We start from the raw sequence: 18,569 nt of genomic DNA, 5'->3' as shown, positions 1-18,569 counted from the left end.
ACACACACACACACACACACACACATATGTATTTCAGAGAGGGAGGGAGAGACAGAAACATCAATGATGAGAGAGAATCATCATCGACCAGCTGCCTCCTACATGCCCCACACTGGGGATCAAGCCTGCAACCCGGGCATGTGTCCTGACCGGGAATCAAACCCGTGACCTCCTGGTTCATGGGTCAGTGCTCAACCACTGAGCCATGCTGGCTGGGCTGTTCGTGGCTCTTTTATGTTCAGAATCTGACTTCTTCCTGCCTCCGCCATCATGAACATTCTGGTCCCGGCCGCCACCGTTTCTTAACTGGATTATGACGATCGCCTCCTAACTGGGCTCCTTGCTTCCACCTTGCCCCCACAATCCATTCTCCATCCAGCAGCCACGCAACCCCTTTAAAAAGTAAGTCAGAGCCATCAACTCTCTGCACAAGACCCTCCCTGGCTGGCTGTGACAGGGTGTTTACAAAATGGCGCGATGCCCCTCCCCGTGCCCACACCTCCCCAGCCCCTCCCGTGCGAACTCTGGGCTTGGCCGGGGGACCTGGGGTGGCACAGCCACAGGTGAGCAGGGGCTTGAAAAGCGCTGTGTTGTTGCTGGGAGCACCACCACGTGAACACACTCGGGGAAGCCCTAGCGAGTGAGGCCGGACTAGACCCTCCAATTCCAGAGGAGGTGGCCCAGTCCAGGAGAGGAACACAGCCAACCTAGAGAACCTTGAAAAACAATAAACGTTAGTTATTTTAAGCCAGTAAACTGGAGGTGGCAGTGTATCAGCGTCTGCACCCCCATCTCCTGACACTTCACTTACAGCCTCCTGGCTGTTCCTCATAGCTGGTGTTATCCTGCCCGGGCCTTGGCACTTCTGTTCCCTGCACTTACAATGTTCTTTCCTCACATCCTGCATGTGTGCTCCCTCACTTTCTTCTCTGCTCAAATGTCACCTTATCAAAAAACATCTCCTTTACCACCCTAATAAAGTACCCTGGTAATCCCATCCATCCTCATCCCCCCCGCCCCCCCGGATTAGTCCTTATTGTCACCTGACATATGCATTAAACATTTATTTCTTGTCTGTCCCAACACCTCACACACGTGAGAGACCAGAATTTATGGTTTACAAGGGCAGGATTTTGTAGTTATGTCCATCACCATTGCTCCAGCACTTGCTATAGTGCCTAGAATTTTTTATCATCCGGAAAATGATAGAAGTTGTCCTTCTGCCAAATCTGGTGTCTAGGGTTATCACCTGGGACATTTCTAGGAGCAGAGGTGGGGAAAGTGGCAACTGTGCTCCATATTGTTATGTATTACATTTGATGCAGCTGGTTTCCTATAGCACCCACAACCGAGAAACCATTCAAACAAATGTGACTAAGGGTTCAGGTAGAGCAGCGGGGTGCTGGCTTGCCACTGGCCAATTCCCCTCCCTTTTTCCCCATCCTTTCCCCATTCCTCTGTTACACCAGTTTTTCAGACCATTTGATTGTTCACTGAATGGCTGGGAAGACACAAAAACTCCAAGAAAGAATTATCAGCATAGAAATTTATTCAATTTCAAAATAATATGGTTCTATTTAGAATACTATAATAATTATCTAAAGCAAATATCATCATTGGCTCTCAAACACGTCTAAAGATGTCATTCTTTTGAAGTCAAAAATATGTAGTGAGAATGTACAAGGAAGGAAAAATATAAAAACAAGTTTGCTGAGTATTGGGAATTGTTCCAAGAGGGACACACTAAGATACTGTAACAGAGTCCAAATTATAAAGCATACAGCAAGGAGTTCTCCTGCTTTCTCAGTTCCCCAGAAAGTAACCTCAGCCATGCAAGACCACCACCACCCGGTAAACAGGACAAGCTTGCTGAGGGACACAGGTAGTAACTCACTGTGTTCCCCCGTTCTCTAACTCCTTCCACGCACCGAGTTCTTTTTTTCCTTTAAGATCAATTTTGTCCTGTTGGAGAATATTTTGTTTTGTTTGTAAAGTGGTATAAATAATATCCTGATTGAAGTAATCAATGATTTAGCTGAATATGCTCAAGGATCAAACTTTTGAAAAAGGTCAATCAGCTAGTTAACAGAGACCATTGGGGGCTTGCAGAAAAAAAAATTCAGATAATGTATGTTTGCTAAATAGATAAAAATAAGCAGTAAAAAAATGGGTGAAAAACCCATTTAACTGTGACCTAGACAATCCGAAGCAGACAGGTGACCTTTGATTAAACTCTTTTACTTGTGGAGTGAGCGGTGGGGAGGCTCCGAGACAGAGTTTGGTTTCCAAGAGTGTCCAGGGCCAAAGTGCCAGCTCAGAAGGTCTCCTCCTCTCGCAGGAACTGGAACACGGACGAGAAGTCCTTCTTCGAGTAGCCCTTTGCACACATCATCCTGTAGATCTGATGGGCCTGGCTGCCCAGGAGGATCGGGCTCTTTGTGTTGGTGGCGGAGTCCTGTGCTAATCCCAGATCCTAAACCAAACAAGGGCAGGAGGGACACGCTGAGACTGGGAGGAAGGCTCATTTTGAACTGTGGCTCCCCAAGGCTTTGGTTTCAAAGAAGAAAAAATGAAGTCTGAGAACAAAAGATACTTATAAGCACTATGGTAAATTATATGTATATATACATTTTATAAGTGCTTTTGCTTATAAACTGCTGCAAAATTGCTCCAGCCAGAAATTTTGTCCCCTCTTCTCCCCCGCCGCCCCACTCCTCCCCGCCTTCCACCAGACCTATCTGTTTTACTTTGACTTTGCACAAGGGTGAGATCACACAGGCAAATGCTTTTTCAGGATCTGCAGAAGCCTGTATGCCTAAGCCAAACCCCATTGTGGAATTATTGGATATCCATTCAATCTCTTAATCAACCAATATTTAGCAGCCACTATGTGCTGGGCGGTGTTCTAAGTGCTGGTGATACCCAGTCACCTTCTATGCTTACTGTCCGGGGGAAGACAGACACCAAAACAAATCCTAAGATTCCAGACAACAAGTGCTGTGAAGAAAAAGAAAGCAGGGTGAGGGGTTAGAAAGTGATGGACAGCAAGGGGGGCGGGGGGGAGGGAAGGAAGGGAGTTCTGATAGAGGAAATGTTTAGGGAAGACCTCCCTGAGGCAAGACACTGGACCTAAGACCTGGATGTTAGGGAGGTAGTGAGTGCTCTGGAGAGCTGGGGGAAGAGTTTCAGGCATTTGGAACAGCAAGGTCAAGGTCCTGTGGTGGGACATGGTGTGCATAGTAAAGAAATAACATGAAGCCAATGAGGCTGAATTAGAGCAAGCCAAGGGGACGGGAGGGCATGGGGCTGGACGGCAGAGGTGGAGCACGGAAGCTTTAATGTTTGCACTTGAAGTGCAATGGACAACCATCTTCACAACGGCCCTTCAGCATCTCACAGGCCTCATCCTGCACTCTGAAAGTTTCAGAACACATATGGCTGTTAGAAAACAGACAAAGTTCACATTATAAATCTTCTATAGTTAAACTGTAGCTAATGGATAGCGACTACCATAAAAATGGAATCTTGTCCAAATTTGAAATATCTGGAGTACATGGCAGACCAAGACAGGTGTGGATAATTGAAATAATATTCCCCTTATTTCATTTACTTGTGATTTTATTAGAGCTGCAAACCAACTTGAATTTCTCCTTACCATTACCACGCTCACTTCCCCCACCAAGGGCAAGTCAACGAGCAACGAGAGGGGAAAGGCAAGAAGCAAGATGAGAACTAGTTCTCTTTGCAGAACATACTTGATAACTGAGCAATCACTGTGCCATCCACTCAAGAGAGGAAATGATTCAAAGAAAAAAGCAAATGTTAAAGAATGAATTAAACCTCTAGCTTCTTATATATGTATGATGTCACAGGTACAAGCATTATTTTGTGTTTATTTGCATAATTTTCACATGTAAAGAGGTAGATCTGGAAAATCTACTTAACCTTAAATTCTTATAGCTTCGACTAAAAAGCAAGTTGAATTATCACTCACACACTTAACAAGCGTGGGAGTGCTCACGCGCTGACAGGCAGGCCAGCCTCTTGTCAACACCATTGAGCAGCACACCAGTAAGATGTTTTTATTTTTAAATGACAGAGGAAAATCTACATAGGAAGATGGCACTTAATTTTTAACTTAGTAATAAAACTAGAATATATAAGAACTCAGCAAAAATAACATACTGAGAAGACAACACTATTGAGGGAAAAAAATTCTAACGAGAGTCTTTCAAAGGAGCAAGTAAATTATTATCCCAAATGAGAGTTCATAAAACCCAAAGAGGGAAACGCAAATGCTTTGGTGGCTGCTCCCTTAGAGCATGAACATTCTTAAAAGGAAGAGGTGGCCTTTCAGTCCCGTAATCCTAAGTGTCAGAAAAAGAAGGCGGCCTTTGAAGCTTCCTGTATAGAATTTAAAACAAATGAATATCCCACTTCACTCATCAAATAAAATATTTACAAACTCATGAGCTCAGTGGGTGATTCAGGAAAAATATAAAACAATTGCTAAAGGCTTCAATAAATTAATGAAAGACCAACATATGTTTTACAAGGAAACATATATTGGGGGAGTACCAAGAGTCATCCTGATTTCCCATAAGCTGCTTCTTAGTGCCCATCAGAAACCAGTTTCTAGGCTCTGGAGTTCAGAAGGAAGATCTAGTTTTTGTATTGACTATGTCCTGAGTAAATACATACAATGTGTTAGAATTTTGAGTTAAGACCTAGAAATAAATGTACAAGCCTCTACTTCAATGACCTGCTAGCATCATATTCCCTAGCACAAGATTTAATGGCAGTGAAGTAAAACATCTCTTAGTACGTAAAGCCCCGATCTGCCCAACAAGCTGCTATGGCTTTAATCATTGTAGCATTGAGGGGGATTTCTTTAATCTCTATCAATTTATCTGCACAAATCTAACTGGCTGTGGAGTGTTTTTGTTAACAGCTCTCTGCGGTAATGAAAGATTTTCAAAAGTTCCTAAGTGCTCTCATTCTAAGCAAAATTAAGAAGTACTCTTCCTTATAAAGAAAATGACAACTGCATTTCATAGAAGAAACGAGAATAAGACAGTAGTATCCATGTTTCATACTGTGCTGCCTTAATGCTAGTAGTTGAAAAAGCTATCTTTTATTATCAAGAAAGTCATTTTAAAGGAAAGACCTTTAAAATAAAAGTGGCAGATTCCTCCTGGGCAGGGACACTGGAGAAAATGACTCAAGAAAAGGTGAGGAGAGGACAGCTCTGGAGAAGAGTTCCCGAATAGAGCCAGCCCTGCAGAAGAATGGGGGCTGCCCAAATCCATCCCCTTTCATTAGAAGCCTCCTCTCGCCTACACTTGACCTGTTAGCTGCTGCCTCTGTTGAAGACCTTAGCAGAATTTTAGGAACCAAATAAGCTAACAGGTCACAAGCCACTTCATACAGACACAGAAAGGAAACTGGGCATTAGTGTGACTCTTTCATTCTTCCATGTGCCCTGACAAACCCCCTGCAGAGCTGATGAAACAGGGCGCCCTAGGGGGCTCCCTTCTGTTTGCAGCGACTGCCCCATAGCATAACAGTAAGAGCCCGTGTGGGGGGTGTGCAAACCTAAACACAGAGAGGGAGGGAGGGAGGGAGGGAGGGAGGGAGGGAGGGAGGGAAGGAGGGAGGGAGGGAGGGAAGGGAGGGAGGGAGAGAGGGAGGGAGAGAGAGAGGAGAGGGAGGGAGGGAGAGGGAGGGAGGGAGAGAGGGAGGGAGGGAGAGAGGGAGGGAGGGAGGGAGGGAGGGAGGGAGGGAGGGAGAGAGGGAGGGAGGGAGGGAGGGAGGGAGGGAGGGAGGGAGGGAGGGAGAAGGGAGAGAGGGAGGGAGGGAGAGAGGGAGGGAGGGAGGGAGGGGGGGAGGGAGGGAGGGAGGGAGAGAGGGAGGGAGGGAGGGAGGGAGGGAGGGAGGGAAGGAGAATTAGACCATTACACATTTCCCCTCTCTTGGAAAGCCTCTGCGTTTACCATACCTTAGCCATGAGTGTTGTTCCGAATCCACCCTGATAGTTATTAGCCGAGGGAACTCCATCCATCACCCCAGGTACAGGATTGTAAGTGTCACTTGACCAACACCGTCCTGAGCTCATATTTAGGATTTTAGCCAATAGTTTTGGGTCAAGCCCTAACCTGTCAAAGGTCAAAGAAAAGAAGTGTTAAGTGTCAAAATGTACAAGTCATGTGTGACATATTCACCTATGAGGATGCTCCGTCTTCTCTCTCCATTTATTTTATGTCTTCAAAAATCAAAGCAGATGGGTGAGAGTGAAGAATTCAATCTTAAGAGCTAGTGATCAAACCATTCTGAGCCAGACATTCTGCAATGAGAGAAAACCTTCCGCACTATTCTACTTCTAAGAAATAACACAGTCGCAGAGAAGTGTTGTTGGTTTATCACACGTGGGTTTTCTATGGAAAAAGAAATGTCTTTCTCTTTTGGACATTATGCATTTACGTGTCACGTAAGAACCTTAAACGAATATGGTCATCTAAGTTTTACATTCTTTATTCACAAATGATATATTTCAGAAAGAAATATTGACAGAGAAACTAGGCATCATGGGAGTCTGTGTGCATTTTCATGTCTATTTATTCTTTTAGCTTTTCTGAGAATACATGTAAGAGTTGAGCGATGGGCAGTAAGTGAGCTTAAGAGAAGTTATCATTATCAAAGAAGACCTTTCTTCCTGCAAACTTTTCCTTGTTTATTAAATCTTCTTCAGACAATCTTGCTTATGAAGCAAGTCTGCACCGAGTTGTGACATATGCTATCTATTCGGAGACATGCATTATAGTTCTGGGTCAACTGCTGATAAGGTTACTGATCCTGATAAAACAAAGCTTGCCCAAGCGGAAACATCATTTGTTCTATCACTGGCTGATGGCATAAACGACTGTTCAATGTGGACCCAGAAAAAAAAAAAAGAATCAAATGCTGTATTACTTTGATCCTAAGTCTCTTACTGCAGTTTGGGAAGCAGAGTTTTGCTAAGTATCACTAAATCAAGTTTCAAATAAAACCTGCTGCTTTTTCTTTAAACCAATCTCTTCAATAATAATAATAATAATAATAATAATAATAATAATAATAAAGACTGGGAAGAGACACATATAAATGTTAAACAAGCTGCACATTTTGGCATGTTTAAGTTCTTGTTTATTTAGTGTGTTCAAAATATATGTCTGCTTACTTCCAAAGCTGAATATCATGACCAGTAAACATTTTGCCAGTGTTAGTACAGGGGGCTTGGGCTAATAGCCAAGATGTACATGGACTTGTCATGTAATAAAACTGTTATGTATTATTACATGACATACCATCTATATGAATTCATATAGTGGGTCCTGTTATAATGAGAGGTTTTTCCTAAGGATTATAAAAGATATAAAAGACCCAGTCGAAATTGGCTATCACACATTCTGTCCAACTGTAGACTGCTGGGAAGAAACACAACAGTTTCATTCATTCTTTTATAAAGATCAAAGTTTGTTACATGTATAGTTTGCTACCAATACTTTCTTTCCCCTTTCAAATAAAATTAGGCTCTCAATACGTTGTTGCAGCAGGTGCCTTTGGAAAAGAAGAAGCCAATGTGCTTAGGGAAGAACTGTGAAAAGTAAACTCACAAATTAACAAGTTAATTTGCTGCAACTGCCGATATGTTCTCTAAGCACAACGTCTAATGTGTTCCATGAGCAGGAATATTTTAAAGACCCCACAACATCGCTTTTCCCTTCCCTTTGGAATATAATTTAGGGGTTTCCTAATTTAGATCCTTTTAAAATGGTTTATCACATTTAAAGCAGCAGAGTTGCTCCCCTCTTTACAACTCACCAGGTTATATGTAACAGTACCTCCCCACAGCTTGTACTGCTAAAGAAATTCATGCCTTGTCTGTAAGCCTCACCAAAATGGTGAGCAACGCTTATTATCCTTTGTAAACCCCTAAGTTTCATTTTTCTTGAACGTTCAAGGAAAAACACTGGCGCTCATTTATGGAGTCCTTTTTGTGAACACATTACTGTTTAGGAGCACCCTGAGGGGCACGCAAAAACGAGGCGGCCGTTGTTGCGTGCTCACTTCTCCATCAGCTGCCTCCCACCATGCTGATTCCCTTTAGGAGATGGCGACTCCCTCTCCGCTTTTCCTCCAACCACCCCCCTCACCCCCCGCCCAGCATTAAAAAGAGCAAGTTAGAAGCGTTTTGCATTTCATCTTTCTGGAGGTTTTTTCACTGGCACATCTATAACTGACAGTTAAAATTAGACATGATATTAAAATCAGTTGCTGGAGTCCTCTGTCTTCCACTGAAACCAGCTCGAATACACAGTAATTGTCATTCAGAGAGTCTATCCTAGAACGTCATGCTTCACTGGAGAAGACTGAGTTTCCATCTGAAATCAACAAATTAATCCAAGACAGGTATCTGAAAGGGCAAGTTTAATAGGAAGCAGCTACTGGGCTCTCAACCATGATAAAATGTTATTGCTGTTTCCCTGTAAATTGGCTGGGAACATATGATACTTTCTGCATAAGAGCCCCACTGCTGTTCAGGAGATATACAGCTCAAGCCGTCAAAAGGATGACAGTCTGTCAGTCCCCATAATAACTTGCCACTGGATGTGGTTCGTGAGTGCACGCGTGCATGCATGTGGCGTTGCAGTTGCTGGAATATTCTCTGATATAAACAGAATGAATTCATTGCTCTGACCGCATATATAATGCAACTCATATAAACGTCACTGTGTCAAATTTACTCACCTTTACAACACAAGAATTTTAAATGAACTATTGATAGAAGTAAAAATGCATAAATTGTAAAAAAAAAAAAAAATTAGAGAATCCAAATGTTTACCTTCACTGTAACCAAAGCTTTTAAGGGCCAAATAAGTTTGTTCACTTTGTAGTCTCTGTATCTATCTATACTGTCTGGTTTTATGTAAGAACAAAGCCAATGATTTCACTAAAGTGAACAGCTCTAGAAGTGAAACATCTAAGACCATGTCAATCTTAGTCAATCATTCTGTGACTCATCTAATGCTCACACCGATCTTCCATGCGCAGGTGCTGTACCTGGAGCCAAGGAGACCAGAGTAAAGGAGCTAAGTCCTGTGACTGCCCTCTAGGAGTGGGCCAGTTAAGACACACACCCAGATACCTTTGACCTGAGGCAGGAGAAGTATCTGCCTGCCTGCCTGCCTGCCTCCCTCTCTCCCTCCCTTCCTCCCTCCCTCTCCCTTCTCCTCATCCCCTTGACAAATCTTCATTGAGTGTCTACTATGTGTTAAGTATTTTCTTAAGATATGGCAGTGAGCAGACAAAGCCATTCCCCTTCATGAAGCTTGTATTCTAGTTGGGAAGACACAATAAACAAACAAATATATATAACACACACACACACACACACATCCTATATAATAAAAGGGTAATATGCAAATCGACCGAACGGTGGAACAACCGGTCGCTATGATGTGCACTGACCACCAGGGGGCAGACGCTCAACACAGGAGCTGCCCCCTGGTGGTCAGTGTGCTCCCACAGGGGGAGCTCCGTTCAGCCAGAAGCCAGGCTCACAGCTGGCAAGCGCAGCGGTGGTGGCAGGAGCCTCTCCTGCCTCCACAGCAGCGCTAAGGATGTCCGACTGCCGGCTAAGCCCTGCTCCCCTAAGCCATCAGTTGGACATCCCCCGAGGGCTCCTGGATTGTGAGAGGGTGCAGGCCTGGCTGAGAGGGACCCCCCCCACCAAGTGCATGAATTTCATGCACCAGGCCTCTAGTATACATATATATGTCTTATGTATATAAAATGCCATCTAGTAAGAAGTGTTATGAAGAAAAGGCATTCAAGTACATTCAGTTCAAATACTAACCACTACCTCCATCACATCAATCACCATCATGTACTGAACAGCTATTATGTGCCAGAATCTGTTTTTAAAGATTTATATGGATTAACTCATTTACTCTTCACTACAACCCTATGTAAAGACACTATTATTTTTGTCATTTTATAGATAAGAAAAGCTTAAGTCGATGGCAGAGCAGGGATGCAGACATCAGCAGACACCCAAACTCTCACCATCCTCTGAGTCTCACTGGGCCATGTGGGTAGTGAACTTGAAAGCCAACCAGCCAATCTCATGGCATTTTATCAGCTTACTAGAGGCCCAGTGCATGATTGAATCATGCATGTGTAGGGTCCCCTATACGCTTTCGCTTTTCGCGGTGGAGCTGGGTGCCTGTCCGCTGGTGCCAGAGCAGACAGGCACCCAGCTCCCCCACTTCTGATGGTCCGCGGCCACTGAGGGGGCTACCCTGCTGTTGAGAGGCGCAGGGGGCGGGAGTCCCACCCAGCTGCGCCTCTCAACGGCTGCTGAGGGGGGCTGCCACGGACACCTGGCTACCCTGCTGTTGAGAGGCGCAGCTGGGTGTCCGCGGCAGGCCCCCTCAGTGGCTGCTCAACAGCAGGGTAGCCCCCCTCAGTGGCAGCGGATCCGTGCCTCTCAATGGCCGGATAGGCCACCCCGAGTCCCGCCCCCCAGCCTCCCGCCCCCCAATCGTGGGCGTAGCGGAGTGATGGTAATTAACATGTTACTCTATTATTAGATAGGATTAGGAAATTGGGTCAAACTTTTACTCCAAACCTTTTGTCATTTGCTAAATCTACTGCGGTATACACTTAAGGCTTCAGTCATCACAAAAACAACAACACAAAACAGACAACATCTTCTAAGGGCAGGAGTCCAGAAACTAAAATTATTCTTCTGGGAAAGTTTTCAACTTGAACAGCCTTCCAGAAGTTCACTGTTAAGCTTTTGGAGGAAGAAGACAATATGGTTGTTGCTTGAGGGGCCTGGGCCCTGGCTGGTAATGCAAACAACTTCTACCACCACTACTAAAAATAATAATAAAAATTCCCAGTGGAGCAAATATAAAAACAACACAACTCAACTCTCAACGCTGTTGCTATGTGGTACACAGGGACAAAAGCTCTCTAATGCAAGCAGGGCACTGCGAGGGCCATAAAACTACATCCCAACCAGAACCCAATCAGAAGGGAGAAAGGTCCAGTAAAAAAGAACCCCAAAATACATTTGTATACCAATATTTTTTATAGATTACTTTTTTATAGCATTTTAAACTTTCACTAACATCCATAAAGACTCACTGTAAAAGATCATAGAGTCAATAAGAGTTTTTAACTGTAAGATTTTATTCTTCCTTTTTTTTCTTTAAAGGAAACAGTGTTCAGGAAAAACACTGACTTATGAGAACAAAATTAATCAGAAATGATCACTTCACAGGAATAGGTGGCTCAATTTGTAAATGTTGACATTAATGCTCTAAAAATGTTCACTTTGGAGTGAACAGAATATAAATGTGGCTGAACCACTTTGATGCTGTACTACTTTGTGGGAATTTACTACTTGGGAATTTATGCTCACTGATGCCAATTTTCTCTTTCACCTTGCAAAGCTCAATAAATTGTGGCTGCTCTCTATACTCTATTAGAGAACAATCCTGTCATTTTAAACCCTGTCTGTAAACCATAAAGAAAAGACAACAGCAGAAGCAATCATTTTTAGGACTTTCAAATCACTGAGAATCTTTGTAAGATAAATTGGTAAAATCCTAATGCTATGAAAATAAGCAATTCATTAATACAATCTGAAGCACCAGAAACATAGCTCATTGTAACAGTTAGGTGAAACTAACGAGTTCTTTGTGTTCAAACATGTATGTATGTGTGTGTGTATATATATATATAAACACACACACACATATATATGTATATATACACACACACATACACACACACACAAATATAAATATATCAGGAACAGTAATGTCTATAGAGTTTTGGAAAAAAATTAAATATTTAAAAGTTCATATTTCTAAGTATTATTTTTGACATTGTGGATCAAGGCCAATGATAAGGGAAATTTTATTTATTGCTTCTGCTTTTAATATTTCTATTTGGAATTTTATCACTTTTCATTTTTTATTTGATAAACCACTAGTAGCTAGTAGTATACACACTTCATTGCATGCATTTCATTCATTTGATTTTCATACTCTTATTTATTTATTTTTTTGAGAGAGAGAGAGAGAGAGAGAGAGAGAGAGAAACATCAATTGGTTGCCTCCTGTACATGCCCCAACTAGGGATCAAACCTGCAACCTAGCGTACCGGAAGATGATCCAATAAACTGAGCCACACTGGCCAGAGGCATACTATTCTTTATTAGCTGGTATTTGGAGTTGACTTCCACAAGCACTTACCATACAGAAACTTCATTTGAGAACAGCAAATGATCATCTAACAAAAGTTTTGCTGGGAAAAGTATTTGAGAAATGCCAGAGGCTACATCACTATGCCTAAGGAACATCCTGAGTCAGTAATGCTCAAGGTAAGAAGCAGAATGTTAAATGACAGGCACAGATAAAGAGGAAAATTTCAGTATAGTATAACCTAGGTTCATCCAGGCTTTTACTTTTCACTGTGTTTTCATTTATATCCGGAAAAAATGAAGATAAAATTCTAGAGATGCACATGCATACTAATGCTCTAATCTTACTATCAACACCAATTAATTTTGTATGCAATTTTGGTGCCAGAAATTTATATTTTCTTCCTCCATGAAATTAGTCTAGACATGTAAACAACTTACTAGTAACTAGTTTTTCAATTATGGTAAGTGACCCATAGCCTAAAACCGACTATAATACAGAAATAACAATGAATAACTTCCTATACACACTACCAGTTTTATTAAAGCTTTGTACAGATATGCTAAGTTTACCATCTTACAGACACTCAATTTTAAAATGTAAATGGTACAGGATATTGATAAACCAATTAGCGCTGATGCAAAGCAAATTCCTCTTTTATCTCAATTACAACATGACAACTTAATAGGTCAAGATAGTTTAACATCTGAGACAAGGGCAATTCAATAAAACAACAGCATCTTGATATGGTAATTAAGAGGAAATGTGAATCCATTACTATGTTTTTAAAAATATCTCAAGTACTTAGGCTCTTTATATTGCTTTTATCAAAAGCTGTGATACGAAGCACCACTCTGATCTGTTATATGTTTGGTATGTAGTTTTGGGAATTGTGAAAAAAACATCCGAATAAAGCATACTGCTCTTCAAGCATTTTCTAAAGTAAGAAATATATATTTATTAAATTCATTAAATAAAAACATTTAAAAAAATTAATTAAGTGATTAATCAAATGTAGCATTCCTAACCTCCAAAAAATTACAGGCTCAAATTAAGACATTAACCTTAAGCATTCTAAGGGATGATCATCATCGTAGGAAAAACAGAATTCCTTAATCACTTTAAGCAAAGTATGAATGTCATTTTATTTTAATGGAAAGATATACCCTTAATGTAAAGTGACAAAACCAATGACAAGTTAAAATGAAAGATGTATGCCATCCAGTTGATCCAGGGAATAAGCAACTACAAGACCTTATAGATAGGTTTTGGGGACTATATTTAAAATAGATACATAAAACCAGTCGTCATGGGGTAGCATAACACTTGAATTCACTACACATTAATGCCATGTTTTATATAAATTTATCCCACACTGCCAAAGCATGTTTAAATTTTATAGTAAAAGTGTTTCTTGCATTTCAACATAACAGGAGAAATGGAGCTTCCACATAAAAAGGATAATGTGACTTCGAATATACAGCACAATGCAGTTTATGGCTATGGCAAAGAATATTCATGCTCTCCAGGGTCCTATTGGTTGTCAAATAAGCAAAGTCTATTAAAGTTCAATAATGAAGTACTTTCAAAGTGTTCCAGGATCAACTCATTTATCTCATGAACATTTTTTTCAACATCAGAAAAATCAAAGAGGAAAGCTCATAAAAATTGTTAGCACGTGAAAATGCACTGTTCAACAAACCTGATCCCAAGATTCATAGCTTCAGCGGTTCCAATCATACTAATAGCTAACAGCATGTTGTTGCAGATCTTTGCAGCCTGAAAAGAAATGGAGTACATAGTAAATACCTTTATGTTCAAGTTATAACTCACAGGAAGTTTTTCTTCACCCAATTCCACATACTTCTTTCTAACAGTAAGAACATTCAACAGTGGCTTCTCTCCACTGGGAAAGGAACATGGTGCTGCGTGCTTCCCTCTGAGCCTAACACGCTGTCCCAGAGCAGGGGCTGGGGGCCGTGGTATCTCTCCCACTAGGTAAGAACCCACAGAGCTCCTCCTGTGGGCTCAGCATGAGAGGGAATACTGATCTATGTGGCATGCCTGCTCTTAGAAGGATGGGGCTTACATTCTAATTAGGGGAATGGGAATGACACTGAATGAGAAGGCAATGAACAAACCAACGAAAACAAGTGGTAAATTGTACGGTAGAGGCTATAAGATAAGAGACAATAGCTGTTCAAAGAAATAAGATCACTGAGGTAGGAGCAAAGAGGAAGTGGAACCTGAAACCACTTCTCAGAAGGCCAGGCAGGATTTAATCATGCAAGAGAGAGAAAGGAGGAGAGCCAGGGGAAAGGTAAATATGTAAGAGCATGGGATGTTCTTGAGAACAGGAAGAAAACTGACTCATGTGCCTAAGTTTTAAAGAATGGTGAGAAATTTTATGGCTAAGACTAGGGAAGAGCTATGAAGGCTAAGGAAGGGTAGAGGGTTAAAATTCATTTGACACAATAAGAAATAGCAGTCTATTCAAAGTTTCAGAACAGGGAAGGACTATAATGATACAAGCATCTTGATGGAGTTGGTTTCGCTTACAGTGTTGGGCAGAGTGGTGAATCTGGGATGCCGTTAGGCTTCGAGCAATAAACGAGGTGTGAGACAACGCGAGAAAGATTGCATGAGGAGATATCTGGTCTGGAATGGACAAGACGGTCAACAATGAGAGCCGCTGAAGCAAAAATCAACAGAACTTGGAGACTGACTAGATAAGGGCATGGAGACAACTGACATATCTAAGGTAATACCACAGTCTTGAGTAAAAGCATGAGGGGACCTGTGACCAGGACGGAACATTAAGAGGAGGGAGTGTGAGTGTGTGTGTCTTGGATGAGAGGAAGATGAGCAGCTTAATTTCAGAGTTCTGAATTTTCATTCACCTCTGTCTGACTAGAAAGTTGATATAACATATTTCTAAATGAAAACGATTTGGTTTTCAAGAAACAGATTAAAATGCATAGATTATATCCACCTGACTATACTGCAAATAGAGTTATAGCATGTAATTAGAAAATTAGAAGGAGGATAACAACAACTCAGATAACATGAGCACTACAAACAGAAACAGCTTTAAAGGATGATTTCGGGGTCACTGGGATGATATGTCAAAATCTGAAGGATGGAACTTGATAGCTTTTTTTATAAAAAAAAAAGTTGACTGCCCTAACCGGTTTGGCCCAGTGGATAGAGCATCGACCTGCGGACTGAAAGGTCCCAGGTTCAATTCCAGTCAAGGGCATGTACCTTGGTTGCGGGCACATCCCCAGTGGGGAGTATGCAGGAGGCAGCTGAATCCATGTTTCTCTCTCATCAATGTTTCTAACTCTCTATCCCTCTCCCTCTCCCTTCCTCTCTGTAAAAAAGCAATAAAAATAAAAAAGTTGACTAATGTCTGTTTAATTCCAACATGAATGAAGAAAAATTAATTTATTTCAAATTAATTTAAGAATACTTGGGCCAACAAAACATACACAGATTGAACAGGGTAAGTAGGAATAACAACATGGTCAGGAATGAGAAATGAACATTAGCCAACTTTACACCACAAGCCAGGGCCATTAATATGAACTAATATGTTACCTGTCCAGTCCCAACAGCACCACAGTACACCACGTTGGAGCCCATGCAGCTCAGCAACTCCTTGGCAGCAGCAAATTCCTCCTCGACTCCTCCCACCATGAACGTGAGGTTCCCAGACCGAGCAGCTCCGACACCTGAATGGTTTGGGGTAAAGGGAGAGTAAAATGAGAGACATCCCCAAACCAACTAAAAACATCTTGCTTCCAAATGATATTTGTCAGGTATGTGCAAGACACTCTAAATTTCTCCTGGAATATTTTAATAATCAAATATCATGTAGGTTAATCACAAGCCAAAAGAGACAGATTTAGTCAAACCCTCAATTCATCTTAAATATTTAGGTACAATCATGGCAGGACAGACATAGGAATTTGAAATGTGAATTTTATCATTCCCATGCATCTCTTATGCCTCTAAGTAACCTACTCAGCAGTAACAGAAAGTGTATGAAAAAGGTCATCTGTGCCCCAACCAGCATGGGAGCAGCCAGGGGAGTTTACTGCCCGAGTCTGAATTTGGGTCTGTGGCTCACACGCTTGCTCTCCACACATTATCTACAGATGAGATCCACGAAGAGCGACCAGCTTTCTCCCATAAACAAAGTAGGCATTTCAGTGAGAAAATAGTTGCTTATTTAGAGTGATTACAATGATGTGCACTTTCCAATATTATTTGATTTTCCTTTTACCTCCTGCTATCTACCTCTTGGGCAATTCATTCCTAGTGATATGAGCAGGAAGAACAAATAAACTAACACTGGTTTGGCCAGTCCTTAGCATCTTTTTATAAGCATCTGATGCATGTTCATTAATTGAAAATGAGTGAAGAAACAACTTCTACTTTAGCACAGAAAATATGCCCTAGACTTACCTAAAAGGGCGGGAAAAGGGGGTGGCAGGGGAGGGAGCTTTATTTATCCACATTTGTATTAACTGTAAAATAAAACCAAGGATATTATTACTGTTTTTGGTATTAGAGAAATCTTAATTCAAAGTTTTCAAGTTAGGTTTTGTTGTTCAAATCCAGGAAAGTATTAGAAGAGCTATACTAGTACAATTTTTGCCTTTACAACTTATTTTATAGTACAGCTAGGAATAAAAAACCCTAATTGTCTGCACTATGTATCAAATCTGGCCATTAGAATGGACAGCTGCAAGTAATAGCCTACTTTTGAATTTAATTTATTCAATGAAATACACAGTTTTTATACATAAAAAGCCCAAGTGAGGAGAGCCCTATTTCATTCAAATTGTGAATATTTTGCAATTGCCAAGTCAAGTAGCCTTTCTATTTTATAGGTCATGCTATTTTTAACTAATTATTAAAAGCAAAAGAAGTCAGCATTATGTTAGCCAAACAATTTTGGAAGAAGGGGTAGCCACATGTGGTGAAGGCCTGAGAGGCTCATACATACAGTTAAATTACATTATTTCAATATATTTTCAGACACACTTTGGAGTTGATTATGTACAAAACCCCAATTATAAAAAATGCTTTTAATTAGCCAATCTGTGTCATTTGACCATTCTGATAACACTGACGTTTAAGTGACTATCATTTTTTTTAGTTTTTAATTTTTCACCAAGATGGTAGATCGTTAATGTTTTACAATTATTATTCTCAATTTCTATAGCCATTTTTATTTAAACCACATAACCACCCTTACTTCTAATCCTGTTGATCTGACTTAGAGAAATTAGGCAGACAATTTAAGTCAAAGCTTACAAACAAATCCAGCACTATCCATCATAGGTCACTAGCTTTGTATCCAGATTACAGACTGCTAAATAGCTTCAGAGAGTCATTTATTAAAGGAAAAATTAATGCTGACAATGGTTCTCAGCTGGTTAATCTTTTGACAGGTGTACTTTCTCACTTGTTCAAACACATATTTCAAAAAGAAGAAATCAGTTACTTACACAAGAGAAGACCACGAAAGCAAGACTAATTCATCTGTTAATTCAGAGGTCTGTGGTATTTCTACTCTTTCTTGTTCTCAGTGTGGTGGTATAATTATTTCTGACTATCATAGCCTACATTCCAATGTACATTCTAAACTTTTGGCATTCTTTGAGACTGAATACTATCTTTCCATACATATTCGTCTAACCATACAATATTATCAAACCTAGTCTCACTGCAAAGGCAAAATTAAGACCTAAATTATCCTAAAATGAATGTAGGATATTATTTTCTGAGCTCCTAACTGCCCTCCCCTGCCGGCCTAGTCACCCCAACTGCTCTCCCCTGCCGGCCTGATCGCCCCTAACTGCCTCTGCCTCAGCCCCCACCACCATGGCTTTGTCAAGAAGGAAGTCGGATGTCTGGAAGATGGCCGGTCGACCTGGTCTAATTAGCATGTTACCCTTTTAGTAGTATAGATAGATTATATAGGATAGGATTGCTTAACCCTACCAGACCTGAGGCCCTGAACCTAACTGTCCCCTATACCTGGGCTCCTGAGCATTAAAGAGAAAAAGTCAACATGATATAGAAAAATGTTAGTTACATGCAAACAAGTGGTTAGAATAAGATGGAACTTGGAGACATTGCAGAAAATAGGTCTACCTTTCATCTAGCGCCAATATTCCACCTCAGAGTTTGAATCAACCAAAGTATTGATCACCTGTTGGACTGTGATAAGCCTAGACCTACTTCGCTTTCCTGTTGAAGTGCTTGGTTCATCAGCCACTCGTTTCATTGTGAATTTTC

The 18,569-nt window shown here is 41.1% G+C and overlaps 1 protein-coding gene across 2 annotated transcripts in view; it reads right to left on the bottom strand.

Moving 5' to 3' along the window:
- Positions 1–1,531: 1,531 nt before the first annotated feature.
- Positions 1,532–18,569, bottom strand: part of HIBADH (3-hydroxyisobutyrate dehydrogenase) — a 91,565-nt gene continuing 74,527 nt past the window's right edge. For both annotated transcript variants that reach the window (XM_008147765.3, XM_054726282.1), the window contains exons 5-8: positions 15,858–15,991; positions 13,960–14,036; positions 5,999–6,155; positions 1,532–2,473 (exon numbers count right to left, since the gene is read on the bottom strand). In XM_008147765.3, the coding sequence (XP_008145987.1) occupies positions 2,315–2,473; positions 5,999–6,155; positions 13,960–14,036; positions 15,858–15,991 (527 nt within the window). In that variant the 3' untranslated portion in view covers positions 1,532–2,314. The remainder of the gene's footprint in view (positions 2,474–5,998; positions 6,156–13,959; positions 14,037–15,857; positions 15,992–18,569) is intronic.

The sequence above is a fragment of the Eptesicus fuscus genome, chromosome 14, assembly GCF_027574615.1.
Source record: "Eptesicus fuscus isolate TK198812 chromosome 14, DD_ASM_mEF_20220401, whole genome shotgun sequence".
Lineage (NCBI taxonomy): Eukaryota > Metazoa > Chordata > Mammalia > Chiroptera > Vespertilionidae > Eptesicus > Eptesicus fuscus.
This window is presented reverse-complemented; position numbering and strand designations above follow the sequence as displayed.